We start from the raw sequence: 14008 nt of genomic DNA, 5'->3' as shown, positions 1-14008 counted from the left end.
ATATAAGAAATAAATCCACGTAAGCCTACAGAACAAATGAATACTCCATGTGATTGATGGAGAAAATGTTGTGACGCTAATCTCCAACAGATAGATGCAGTAAATCATGATGTAGAGCTTATTGGCAAAGAGGACAAAATGGTGTGAAAATTGCTATATGGATCCATTTAATCAAGATGGAAGTGTTGTCTATTATATATTTATATGACAGGCTCCTAATACTGGAGGTCACTTTATCACATATAAACTATTTCTTTTTAATTTTTGTGAATGGTAAACAACGATGATGATTGATGAATTCTTCTTTTTTTCCTTTTTTGAAATAATGATGATTGATGAATAATAGATAGATGTTCATTACGTATGAAACGGATACGGATTTTCATTCTTGTGCACTACCTCTCTTTAAATCAAAGAAGTATCACAACTTAAATTTTTTTTTTTTTTTTGTTGTTGTTGTTACAGTATATTTAATCTTGGAGTTTAGACTGAATTTTTGTAATGGTGGTTAGGAGAAAATAACAACGAGAGTTTTAGGTTTCAGTTGACGATATGTGTGAAAAAAATTGTGATCGTCAAGGGTAATTTTATCCGACTCGGACATTTAAATTAGAGTTATTGAGTCAACTACAATTTTCGCTCTCCACGAATTCAATCATTTAATATGAAATGTCAACCAATATCGACTCGAGGGTGAAACTAATGATAGCGAGAGCTCTGGAGGAATGCTGCGTATGGAAAGGTTCAAATTTCCAGTATGAAGCTCATTTCAACATCCTTAAGGTGATTGATAAATTCAAGCATTTGTGAGGCCAGTTAGTCCGCTATATCTTAAAGAAGGTATAGGCCAGTCTTCGAGAAACCTCGCACGTCGTAGATAACGAACAATAATACAATGAAATTTATTTTGTGGGTAATATCTATTTGTAAACCCTCAAGAGACGAAACTCTTCCACCGAGGAATCCCGATGGTTCAAAGGCCAAGCATATTCGGCGCTCACAAGCATATTCGAGGAATCCCGGTGGTTTAACGAACAATAGTACAATGAAATTTATTTTGTGGGTACAGTTGCGACTGCTAATGTTAGGCGCTCACAAGCATATTCGAGGAGAATATTCTCCGGAGCGCCAAACCATTGGATGATAAACCAATTTTTGGAGTGCCAAACCATTGGACGCTCCTATATGGATTCCAAATTGCGTTCAAGCAACGTGGAATCGTGGCTTTGGCCACGGTTTTGTAACAGTCAAGATGTTGCATGTTGAACCGTGAAGCACCATAGGACTAAGCCTAATTATTCCGATGAGAATCAGCAATTCACTTGCAACGGTCTGATTTTTTTCTCGACATCTTATTTTTCTAAGTTACATGTTCGCCGGATCTTGTTTGCGTATGTAATCCCATTTCAGGAGAAGTGTTGAATCTTCCAAGGTGCATCCCTAAATATGAAAACGACGACCAAACGAGTATTAATATTGCATCTGGATTTGGTTATATCCTTCGACAAATGAATACAAGGTTGTAAGAATTTGCTCAAATGCACGGACAAGTCCCTTAAATTTCCAGGTATATACTCTTGGTAGTGGCAATGGGTGAAAAACGTGGAAAGGAGTCGGAGATGTCGAGTCAATCCATTGTTTAGTGTTTTCTGATTTGACTATATTACATGGTGTCTATGCAGATGGGGCTCTTTACTGCCTGAGTATCCAACACTTGAAACAAATTCTACTTGTGCACCTAGTTTTATTATTTGTCTGCTTACTTCTGCCTTAATTTTACCCGGCATTTTTAGAGGCGACCCAAAAAGAATTAGGGGCGATTTTTTTATTCGATGTGGTTATGGGATGTCCTAGTGATTCGAAAAATACCTAAATACCCTTTTACAATCGGTATTTTAGTATTGGTTTTAGCAACCGGTTATGAGTGTGTTCTTCTCCAGCATTGGTTTAGTATTGAAACCAAAGATCTTCGATCAAACAAATTTTAGGATTGATTGTTTAATATTAAAACCCAAAATCACTAACCTTAAAGTTTGAACTTAGAACATCAGGAAAAATAATCGAGTTAAACAAACAAAACGGGTAAATGATAGTAGTTGATCCAATATTAGGATTCGATTGCTTGAAATCAATAAATTGATCGGAAACTTTTCTAGGATTCACAGTTGCAGAAACATAATCGGTAGGTATAAGGTTGATTTTATCCATCGATTATGGTTGATATTCTTAAGAAATGGATAACATCAACCATAATCGGTAGGTAAAATAGATTGTTATCTACTGATTATTCTTGAGTCAAAAAGTTCAATTTTTCTGTACTAAAAATTAACCACAATCGGTAGATAATGAACATCAGTTATCTACCGACTGTACAATCGGTAGATAAAGAACATCACTTATCTACCAATTGTGAATATAGAGAAAGTCAAAATTCCATTAGTTTTGAGAAAATTACATTTGGGGCGACTATCACGATCAGTAGATAATGAACGTCACATATATACCGATTGCACAATCGTTAGATAAAGAACATCACTTATCTACCGGTTGTGAAAATAGAAAATAGAAAATTCCATTAGTTTTGAGAAAATTATATTTGGGGCGACTATCACAGTCGGTAGATATCTACCGATTGTGAAAATAGAGAAATTCAAAATCCCATTAGTTTTGACAAAATTATATTTGGGGCGACTATCACAATCGGTAGATAATGAACATCACTTATCTACCAATTGTGAAAATGGAGAAGATCAAAATTCCATTAGTTTTGAGAAAATTAGATTTGGAGCGACTGCCACAATCGGTAGATAATGACATCACGAAATTACCCATTGTCAAAATAGAGAAACTCGAAATTTCATTAATTTTGAGAAATTTTGGGGCTACTATCACAATGGGTAGACAATGAACATCACTTATCTACCGATTGTTCATCTCTTTTGGAACAAAAGTGTATAATCGGTAGATAAAATATTATATTATCTACCGATTCTGGGATAAAGTATTATATTCAATCGCCTCTCTAATAATTATTGAACCTTCAACATGATATTCTTCGTGATGTTTCACACCTTCTTCTTCGTACTCATCCATTTTTGTTATTGATTTTAGGTAAACCTAGATTTTTCCCACTTTTTCTTCTTCTTTTTCCTTCTTCTTCTACTTTAAAACCTTAAAACTCAAAAACTCAAATAATTTTCCTCCATATAAGAATTTTCTCCCGACTATAAACTTAACTACCGATTGTGAAGGGTAGATTCGTCATTATGAAAAACGGGAAATAAGAGGTGCCCTCATTTTAGGTTTGGATGATCCTATTTTGTTTTATTAGTCACCCTTAGTTCATTTGGAGTCGCTCCTAAAAATGCCAGGTAATTTTACTTTTAAGTGACTAACCAAAACACAACTGTATTCTGCAATTTTCAACTTGCAAAGGAACCATGGGTATGCCAGGTAGCGCTGTAATCAAATTTTGTACATCTAAGCTCTATAATTTCATTCAATTTGTTTCTTAAGTCTTTAGCAGAGATACTTAACAAGGCAAAAAGATACTTATTCCAATTGCTGTAAACTGCAAACAGATATCTGAAAGAAAAAAAGATTAAAACTAGAAATTTAAAACAAATTCACCTCAACAACTCTTGTACTAATGCACCCGAGTAAACGAGACAAAGAGGCTCGTCTCTTTATATAGAGTTGCTTACCATCACACCTCAAAGTTACATTATGCAATTTTACGAAATTATTAATGTCAAACACAACAAAGGAAGGGATATTTGAGCTGATTTTATGGGTTCATGACTTTGGCGCAGGAGGTGCACTTTGCATTTTCACCACCTTCTTCCATGACTCCCTACTAGATATCTCATTCCACCACCTCGCCACATTCTTCCTGGAAGTAAACAATTCCCCCCGATCGGTTTTGTTTAAAATATATTGAGTGTTGGGGAGGTGAGAAAGGTCAGCTAGTGTAAATTCATCACCAGCCAAAAACTGACTCTCCCCAAGCCGTTTCTCATAAATGTCAAGTACTTTCTTGAGCTTCTCTTCACTTTGTTTGATTAGTTCAGGGTCTTGTTTGAGCTTCATTCGCGGTGCAAATGCAAGTTGAAACACTAACGCTGAGCTAGGCGGATTGAAACTCTGTCCTTCAGCTTCTATCCACTGATCTATTGAAGCTTTCACTAAGGAGTTCATCCCGTATAAACCCTCGTTCCCTTGTTTGGCGTACTTATCACACACATATCTACATATAGATCTTGATTCTGTATACACCACAAAAAATGCTCAAGTTAAAGCAATTTAGCTTTACGGCGAAAAAATACGGGTAACGTTCAATGTTGTCAATTCATACCAAATAGGGTGATGTCTTCGTCTTCGAAAGCTGGGACTTGGCCGAACGGCTGTTAAAATGATCAAGGTGAGTTACAGATGAATCTCGAATGGTCTTATTAACAAAAAATGAGTTAAAATTTTGAGGTGAGTGTTACCTGGATTTTGAGATACTCTGGAGATTTGTGTTTACCCTTAGCCATATCGACATTGATGAGCTGAAATTTCACTTCTTTCTCCAGCAAACAAGCTAAGACCCTCGCCACTGCGGTCGACATGGGTGGCCCGTAAACCTTCACCGCCGCCATTAGAAATTCTAAATCGGTTTGAGCTAAGATGTGTGTTTTTGCTCTTGATTGAGCTCAGACGATAAAATTCCTTGAAAGCAAATAAAGGAGATCCAGAGTGAAACCCACACTTATCTACTCTGTCTTTTTTATCTCTTTTATCATGAATGTGTCGGTAAGACCGTTGGGACATAAGTCGGGGTTATTGTGGGATTGATGTGGCCACGTTCGACACTTAGTTTGGATGGGTTTATTATAAGGCACATTTTAGGTGCCATTTCACTGATTGGTCTTATTAAGTACTGTCCGTTCCGAAAGACACCAAAATTTCTTAAAATAGATTCTACAGAGAAAACGATGAGTTCTAAGGGGACCAATTGAGGAGGACCCATGGATCCTGAAACCCACGGTATGCAACTTATTGCCATTGTTTAAAGAAAGTGACTCTGTTTTCTAGCAGTTTAGATCAGTGACATTGGTGCCACATAAAGCATACAGATAGACATACAAATTTGTCCGCCAGATGAATGGATAGACTCAATAACAGTTCATAGTTGTTAAGAAAAGGTTAACTAGGAACTTAATCTGGATCACAATAGTAGATTATGGTGCGAGTATGTTCGGTCCCTGCACGGTCGGCAAACAAGTGAAATCACTGCAAACACAGAACTTTAGCCGGATGTGAAGAAACTAACTATAGCTCAATAGTTCTATTACATAATGTGATACTCAAGAACTTTTTCATTTACAAAATTATGTCATGTCATGCCATCCCGGTGCTAAATCACTGTAAATCTAAGACTTTTCAATGATGAAAATGCCAACTGATATTCTTCTGTACACGGACAAATAAGATAATGCTCCCAAACAATGCTTTGGAGAATGTCTTAGACCAACCTTGGGAAGTTGTATTTGGCAGTCTAGGATCAATAATTGTTGCAAGTATTCCAAGTCGACGGAAGACGTTGCGAGGAAAAACCTGGCATGTTTCTGACATTAACATCGAGAGGCAGCATACGGTACTCAATGTCTAGTTCCCTGAGGACTTTAACCATCTCTTCTACTACGAGAGCCCTTCTCACCCACCTCTCCCCCATGTCTTGATGGTTCATTCGGTGTGTCAACCACACTGAGATTTTCAGCCTGTTCAAATCGTCCACATCTCTCACTACAATCATTGGTGAAGGGTACCAATGTTCTCTTTTGCCTTCAATAAACCTGTGAGATGCAAAATACAGCAGTATAAAGTTAATCACAGATCTCCTTAAAAACAATAAAAATAAAAGGAACAAGTGATGTCACAGAGAGAGAATCTTTTTGACATGCAAAGACGTATTGATAAGCTTCAAGTTTGAAAGAGGAAAATACATAAAAACAGATGAAAGTAAGATTCTAAAACGTACGCTGTTAGTTGACGTTTCATGGTGGAGATCTTTTCCACTGGAGTTGAGACGTGGATACAGAAGTCAATTGCATCTCCCATATCTGGACTTCGGTATAAATTGCTGATCGGCTTGGTGGCAAGAACACTATTTGGGTATATAATCTTTTGGTTGTCAAATCTTAGAAACACGGTAGTAAGGATGTTCATCTCTTCCACAACCATCTGAAACATGTATCAGTAAGAAAAGGACTCGATAGATATACTATATTATAAACTAACAGTCTACACAACCTAAAAACAATACACTTATTCAAAACTAGAACTTTTGTGTACCTGAACAGTTTCAATTTCACACCTATCACCGACATCAAAAGGGTGCATCACAAATAAGAAGATGATAGCTTCAAATACCATCTTGCAGGTGTTGCCAAACATGAAAGCCACCAACAAAAGCTGAGAACTGATAAGGACCAGAAACTTAGTGGTTGCTATTTCAAGTATGAGAAGCCCGATGATCACTATAAGGACGCCCACGACAACATTCACCATGTTGTGGAGTTGGTTTACGGCCGTTTTTGTGTCATCTAGAGTCAAAGCAAGGGCTCTTCTCTCTCTGAAAGCGTTAACCTGAAAACCAAGAGGTTTGTCACTTCATAATTATAGTGGACAAGTTAAAAGGTCCTGCGGGCTTTCTGTTTTCTGTGAAACATGTCATTGAAAAAATAATCTTTTAGATAAAGGATTAAGATATCACATGAGCCATGCAAGTTGTGGGTACTTTTCCCTAAAAATTCAATATGCTTTGAAGAGGTCATCATAAAAATCCACAAAGTAATAAAAAGCTAAAGAGAAAAGAATGTTACCACCCAGTTTTTCAGAGATTTCTTGCTGACTCTGTTGGTTTCAATTGCTCCTTCAAATTGATTCATAGTCTTCTCGGCTTCCTCTTCTTTCATGAAGCGCATTATATCCTCGAGGTGGATAAACCTATTAGAAAAAAAAAAGATGATACAAATAAATCAATAAAAATCAAGACTTAATGGAACAAGTCCTACATTGTTGGAAAAACTCAATACACGGTTAACAAATGCAACTTTACACAGTAATCAAACCATTAGCCAAAAGGGTCAAAACATAATCATGACATTTCATATTTGACTCATGCATGAGCCTCATGGTTCAACACCATTTTTATCTTTTTTAAAAGTGTGCTCCACTATGCTTAGCCCAAGACTGAATCCAAATGGAATTTTCATGCAGGACAGAAACCCACTAGGCACTAGCAACTCTTGAATTTTACCATGAGTCTCATACATGGGTCAACAATATGCTCAATAAGTCAGTAGATTGACTTTGAAATTCTCTTTTAACTTAAAAAGGATCGGAAGTAACAGAATTAGCCCATTTTGGTCACATCCTGCTTTTACTGATGCACAACAAATAGATGAATGCAAATTACCCTGATATATAAATAGCCCTAATCCATGAAATGAATTGATACAAACTCGTCACACAGTGAAGAAATCATTTGAGCATCTGAGCATTTGAAATGAAAAAAGAAAAGTAGAGGACTCACTTGGAATAGGGCTTAGCCACATTGTTGAATATCTTCCTTGCTGCACACTTGGCTTCGAATTCGCTTCTGATTGTCGTTGCTGACTCCTCTTCATTACACGAGTCCTGTATCTGCTCATCAAGTGTAGTGATCACACCATGACGAATTATATTCATCAACCTCTTCATTTTCCAAGCAGAAATATTTTTCTGGTTCAATCTGTGCAATTCATCAATGCTAATGCCCTCCTCTTTCTTACATGGAGCATTTCCTGAAGCTCTACCACTTTTAACCTTTGGACTATTTTGAATTCCTCCACTTCCTCCACTTTTAACCTTTGGACTCTTCATTGGTGGCAAAGCTGTTTCCTTAAGATCAGCTGGCATAGTGGCCCCTGCATTCTGAAGATTCTGCACTTCAGCCATCAGTTGTTCCTCTTCTTCCTGGTTCCTCTGAATCTCAATCATCGGCGGACCGGACAATGTTTCAATCACATACTGAGTAAACAGTGACTCTTGAATCCGATCAAAGTAAGTGCTTACATGAAAAGATGAAGCCAAAACCTTAACCAGGAGAGTCTTCACAAGCCATAACAATGTACCCACTAACAAAAGGATCAAAAACTTGGTAACGAAAACCGGTATAGTTCTATCCTTGACTTCTCTGGCAACTTTTGCATCAAACAAGTAATGCCAAGCTAATAAAACCAGACCTAACCATAAACAATTCTGCACAGCCTTTCTCAACCCATAAACAAAATACAAAACCCTCTTCCTCAAAATAAAATTTCTCTCAATAAAGAAAACAACTATTCTAATTCCCCAACCAGAAACTAATCTCCCACAAATCAAAACAAGTACTAATATCTCCCATTTCCATAAAGGAAGTGCCCATACTGTCCTCTTCCTAAGATCATGAATAGTGAGTGAACAAACAAGTGAACCCAAAATTAATATAAGACTAAGCCATTGAAGAATAACTAATGGACTAAAAAACTTAGATTTCTTATACTTATCTGGTATATCCTCTTCAGCAAAAGGATCTTCATCATCATCTTCCATTAATCTTGATGATTTACCTATAAACCCAGATCTTAATTGCCCTGATTTTCCTGGTACTCTTCCTGACTTCATGATATCTGGTGGTGGATCCAGTAGTCTTGATTTCATAGTCTTAGTCCTCAAAAAACTTGAGGTCCTCTTGAAGGAAGAATTTGAATTCCTCTGAATGGAAGAATTTGAGTTCCTCTTCAAGGCATCATTTGAAGAACATCTTACCACTTCATCAGTATCAAAATGTGGAGACTCGCGATTCTGATTTTCATCACCTTTACTTCTTCTCCTAATTGGCTGACGAACAGGTTTAGGAATGGCTTGTGGAGATGTTTGGATTAATGTAGGAGAATTATTTGTAGAAGAAGCTGGTGGGAATGGAGTTTTTGGTGGAGGTTCATATGGATTTTCTTCAATAATTGGTAAGCTTGTATTGTTTTTATGGTCATTGACAAGTTCATCCATCTCTAAATCCATATCTAATGAAATTTCACCAGAAGCTTGCTGTTTATCTAAAAACTGATTAATCAGTTTTAATGGTGGATCATCTCTCAATCTGTCTGACTGTAGTTGCTGCTGCTGTGCTTGTATGAAATTGAATTCATCAATGGCTGATGAACTCGGAGCTTCATTACCACCACCACTGCCATTATTGTTATTATCATTCCGGAAATCATAACTTGATCTTCTCCAAATCCTATTTCCACTGTGACTACTTTCATCATCACTATCATCGATTTTCACCATGACTTCTTTTCTGTCCATTGAACCAATGTTATCTTGCTGAAGTAATATGGGTAGTTTCTCCACTGGAGAAGAAGAAGAAGGATGCTTGTTTTTACCAACACTGCCCAGAGATTTTAAAGACTGTTTTAGTGACTCCATTGATGAATCCAACAGAGAACTGGTTTTATAGAGACTATTTGTTAGGTGGAAAAAAAATACTCTATATTCTAATACTTTCTTCTAGACTCTCTGGTATAAAAGTACAGAATTTCTAAGACGCGTGTCTAAGATTGTTTATTCCGCCATTAAAATAAACCTTAAAACTCAAACTTTGCAGAGTGAAATAATGGCGACCATCAACAAGTGTCTTCTTCTTATAGACCTTGTAAGAAATTTGGTAAAAAAAAAAACATATTTAATACTATAATTATGATTACGTGGCCTGTTTTCTCGAGATTAGGAAATCGGGGAATTTACCAGAAGGGTTAGGGATTGTTTTTTAATTACGGTTTTGTCTGCCCATTTGCTTCTAGAACGAGCTAATTATGTTTGTTTTCTTTTGTCAAAACGAGAGATTTTATATTTGGAAGTACAATTGTAGGCAAGACGATGCAAAAAGAAGGGAAGATGGCATGGAGCAAGTGACTTGATTTGAGGTTTTGAAAACAAAAAGTTGGAATTTCACATTCTAAAAAGGTGTAAGTAAGATCGGCGGTTGGGATGAATAGTGTTTAACGGTTTTGATGAACAGTGAGGAGGAGGATGTGTTTGATTTGTAATTGGTGAGTGTGTGCGGTGATGAAAAAGAATGAAAGAAATCCTAGCTGGTGTTGTGTCTAGCTGTATATTCAGACCTTGACAGTGGTAAACGCGGAGTTATCCAAAAGCTTGATTTGCGTGTACGGATGGTTCTTTTTTCGTGGGCCACGGCAATCAGTATAGTGTATGACTGCCTCAGTGCTTGTTCCATGATTTGTTACCATTGAGGCTCGAGAGAACACCAAAAACAAAATCCAAGATTTTGGTCAAAGGAGTATGACTTCAGGACTATAATACTCAGTTTCATTATCAAATCACAACACTCTATTATCTTATCAATTTTCTCTTCATTTCGATCAATTTAATTTTTTGAGCGATAAATTTTCATTTTGGCTTTTACGAGGAGGATACGTACAGATGTTGCTTCATTGGATGAAATAGCAGGTGAGGCTACAAGGCCGCAAAACTTTAAATTGCAACTACATTCAAGGATGATATAAAGCTATTAGAGCCACAAAAAGGTTATACTAGTATGTGGATACGGCAAGATCGACAGTTTCACCATGATATGATGATACGTGATTATTTTAATCTTGAATGTGTGTGTTCCCATGTAGATTTTGGGTGTCGATTTCATATGACCTGCAACTTGACTCAAAGATTTATTGCTGAACTTTGTCAGGAACAATCTTTATTTAATTATCAGTATGATGCACAACATGTATGAGGTTTTAGTCCTGAACAAAATATCACTGCAACCCTCCAAATATCATGTCATGGGGTACTAACATATTCTAAAGATGAGTATATATGTATGAGCAAAGCAACCACATTTAGGAATCTAAATGTTTTATGTGAAACAATAATCGATCATTTTGGTCCAATTTTTCTGTGAAAACCTACTCAAATAGATGTTGATAAAATCGTTGCCGAAAGCACAACCAAAGATTTTCCAGGATTGCTTGGTAGTTTCGATTGTATGCATTGGGAGTGGCATGCATGTCTAGAAAAAAGATTATTAAATGTGCTCGGCAGTTCCATTACTTTTTTGGCCTCTTGGTGAAGTTATTGTTTCTATGCCATAACATTCTGATTTCAAAAATGTTATAAATGGCGACGTTTCCGTCTAAGTTATATAGGCGAAGAAACCAATTCTCTTAGATTAAGAAAACTATATAAATTTTATCAATATCAATTATTTTCCCTGTTTTACTCCTTACTTTTGATGAAAACTAGAAGCATTAAATAAATTTTAGTGTAATACTACTATCATAAATAGGGGTATATATGGAAAGAGTCATGTAGGACTTAGAACTATGCCTATATATATATGGACAACCAAAAACTAGGGAGATAGTCAAATGAGAATTTTATGGACTTTCATAAATTTTATCCCGGAGAATCTAAAATCTAGAGACTTTTTGTGATTCTACGAGAGTATTTTAGAAAATCTTTGTGACTTATATTACATATACAAATCTGGTTGATTTGTAGAGAGTTTTTGTGATCTGTAGAGGTAAGAAAATGTATCTATCGAATAAAAAACTCAAAACATTTACCATTTTTTTTTATCATGCACATTACAATGTTAGCCAAAATATCACGAATACCTAGTCTATTTTCAAAATAAATCTCATTATTGTCCTATGTTTAAGTTTTTATTTTCTTTAATCCACTCCTCCCACCATTGAACATTTTCCACTTGGAAAAAACAATTCACTTATGTATATGTATATATACACGTTAGGAATATGTATCGCACCTTCTGTGTTTCCAATACTTGTTATGGTTGGTACTTGGTTGATTTAACCTTTTGCTAGTTGGGTTAAACACATAGAGTCTAGCTGCTAGACCATCGTTTCTAATGATCTTGCATCGTCGTGCTTCTAGAACACTAACAAGGGGTTAGTCAATTGAGAATTATAGGAAATTTTAGAGACATTACAAATCTCTTATTAGTTGATAGGGAGTCTTTCTAAATCTTGACTTTCTAAAAGTCTTTGGAATTCTCTGTTATTAGATAGTAACTTTCTAACAGTCTTTAGAATTCTCTGTTATTGGATTTGGAATTCTAAATCAATGATTTAAGGTTGTGAGGGATTTTTAGAGACTTTTAAGTGAAAATATACCATAAAAAGCTTAAACAAAGTCTCTCCAAAATAGGTGATATTTGGAGAGACTTTTGGATATTTAAAAAAAATAATAAACAATAAAGTGATAATAATAAACCAAATAAACTATAATAAATTCCAATGTTCCATGCATATAAAAAGAAAAAAAAGCTATTGTTTTCCAAAAACTCCCTATTATGCGAGATCTCAAACCATGCATTATGTTCGTATTCAATTTGGTTTAATTTCTAGTTGACAAAATAATCACAATTTCTATAAGGCACGCGTAAATTTGTAATTTTTCATTGATTGTATTCTTCATTTTTTATATTAAATATATGAGTTATTTATTATATATTAATTTTATAAAATAATTTCTAATTTTTTTCCTTCTTATTTGATGTATGTAAGGTAAAATTTCTATATATTTTTGTCTCAGTGACTCACGGGGTTTCCTAAAAATCACTCAGAAAGTTCCCCAAAATCAATAGACTTACATAGAGTCTCCCCAAATCTCTTACAAAAAAATTCTCTCGATGTCTCTAAAAATCCCCATTGAGTAACCCCCTGTAAATACATTCCTATCTGGATTTATTCCCATAAACAAATATATTCCAACCCAACATCCCTAAATTTCAAGTCTCCCAAAATATCACGTATCTTGGAGAGATTTCTGCCATGTCTATTTTCTTAAAAAGTCTCTAAAAACAACAAACCAATGACTTAGAAATCTAACAAGGGGTTAATGAGATTTCTATAGATTTTCATAGATTTTTATTTGAGTGATTCCCGGAGACTGTCCGAAAAAATCTAAAGATTTCTAGTGATTCTCAGAGAGTAATTTAGAGAGTCTTTATGATTTTTAGAGACAAAAATAAGAAATTTGTAAAGAGTCTCAGTGATTTATAGAGACAAAAAATGTATAATACTAACTAAAAAAATTAAAACATCTACTGACTTTTTTATTATGCAGGTTATAATATTAATAAAAGTATCATAAATACCTTGTAAAGTATTTGTTCATTTTCATAATAAATCTCATTGTTGTCTTATGCCTAAGTTTTCTGTCATTTCACTTTTTTTATTTGCTATGCTATCTTATCACTGGTTAGCATATTTTCGTTGTTTCATCTTTAAAGTGGCAAAGATAAAGCTCGGTCGATATACACGAGGGAAAAGAAGAAAAGAAAGGAGATGTCCAACATATTCAGATGAGGTCGGCTGTACTAATGTGCAAATGGCTCGTCCCTTGGTCATCAAATCAAACAAAAAGAGAGAGAAAAATTGGCTTTACTCTTAAAAACAAAATATTCTCTAAATTTCCAAGTCTCCCAAAATATCACCTCTTGAGGAGAGATTTCTACCATGTATTCTCATAAAAAAGTCTCCCCAAATCTCTAAAAATTATAAATCAATGACTTTTAATTCTCCTTCGAATAACAAGGGTGTTGGAGTGACTCTTACGAAATCCTAATCCAATAACATAGAGTTACATCGAATTTAAATGACTTAAAAAAAGCCTCTAATCAATAACAAGAGACATTAGGAGACTCTCCAAAATTCTCTATGGACTAACAGTAGATATGGAAACTCTCCGAAAGTCATTTTAAATCTCAATTGACTACCTCCCTATAAATATAATAACTAGAGTGTTTGAGTGACTCATGAAAATACTCAATCTAATAAAGAATCGAAAAGACTTCAAAAAAAAGTCTCTATCCACTAACAGGGGAGATTAGGAGACTCTAGAAAACTCTCTGTAAGTCATTCAAACTCTCTTTTGACTACCTCCTTTAATACTC

The 14008-nt window shown here is 35.3% G+C and overlaps 2 protein-coding genes across 2 annotated transcripts; both read right to left on the bottom strand.

The window, feature by feature from the left end:
- Positions 1-3561: 3561 nt before the first annotated feature.
- Positions 3562-4764, bottom strand: LOC113286098 (glutathione S-transferase F8, chloroplastic-like). The gene is made up of 3 exons (XM_026534811.1): positions 4491-4764; positions 4355-4403; positions 3562-4265 (listed from the first exon to the last, which is right to left on the bottom strand). Exons 1-3 carry the CDS (start codon positions 4638-4640, stop codon positions 3796-3798), a joined length of 669 nt encoding a protein of 222 aa, XP_026390596.1. The 5' UTR covers positions 4641-4764; the 3' UTR covers positions 3562-3795.
- Positions 4765-5243: 479 nt separating this feature from the next.
- On the bottom strand, positions 5244-9702 carry LOC113289043 (mechanosensitive ion channel protein 6-like). Its single transcript, XM_026538201.1, has 5 exons — positions 7580-9702; positions 6867-6990; positions 6337-6630; positions 6023-6225; positions 5244-5837 (listed from the first exon to the last, which is right to left on the bottom strand). The coding sequence occupies exons 1-5, from the start codon at positions 9493-9495 to the stop codon at positions 5546-5548; spliced, it is 2829 nt and encodes a 942-aa protein (XP_026393986.1). The 5' UTR covers positions 9496-9702; the 3' UTR covers positions 5244-5545.
- Positions 9703-14008: the final 4306 nt, after the last annotated feature.

This window comes from Papaver somniferum, chromosome 6 (assembly GCF_003573695.1).
Source record: "Papaver somniferum cultivar HN1 chromosome 6, ASM357369v1, whole genome shotgun sequence".
Taxonomy (NCBI): Eukaryota; Viridiplantae; Streptophyta; class Magnoliopsida; order Ranunculales; family Papaveraceae; genus Papaver; species Papaver somniferum.
The sequence above is the reverse complement of the archived record's forward strand: the minus strand, read 5'-3'. Positions and strand labels throughout refer to the sequence as shown.

Coding starts and splice junctions, on each gene's coding strand:
- LOC113289043 (XM_026538201.1), bottom strand. CDS start 9,495: ATGGAGTCACTAAAACAGTCTTTAAAATCTCTGGGCAGTGTTGGTAAA. Junction 6,226..6,336: donor GTGAAATTGAAACTGTTCAG/GTACACAAAAGT, acceptor TACATGTTTCAG/ATGGTTGTGGAAGAGATGAA. Junction 5,838..6,022: donor ATGAAACGTCAACTAACAGC/GTACGTTTTAGA, acceptor TGCATCTCACAG/GTTTATTGAAGGCAAAAGAG.
- LOC113286098 (XM_026534811.1), bottom strand. CDS start 4,640: ATGGCGGCGGTGAAGGTTTACGGGCCACCCATGTCGACCGCAGTGGCG. Junction 4,404..4,490: donor CAGAGTATCTCAAAATCCAG/GTAACACTCACC, acceptor TCATTTTAACAG/CCGTTCGGCCAAGTCCCAGC. Junction 4,266..4,354: donor CGAAGACATCACCCTATTTG/GTATGAATTGAC, acceptor TGGTGTATACAG/AATCAAGATCTATATGTAGA.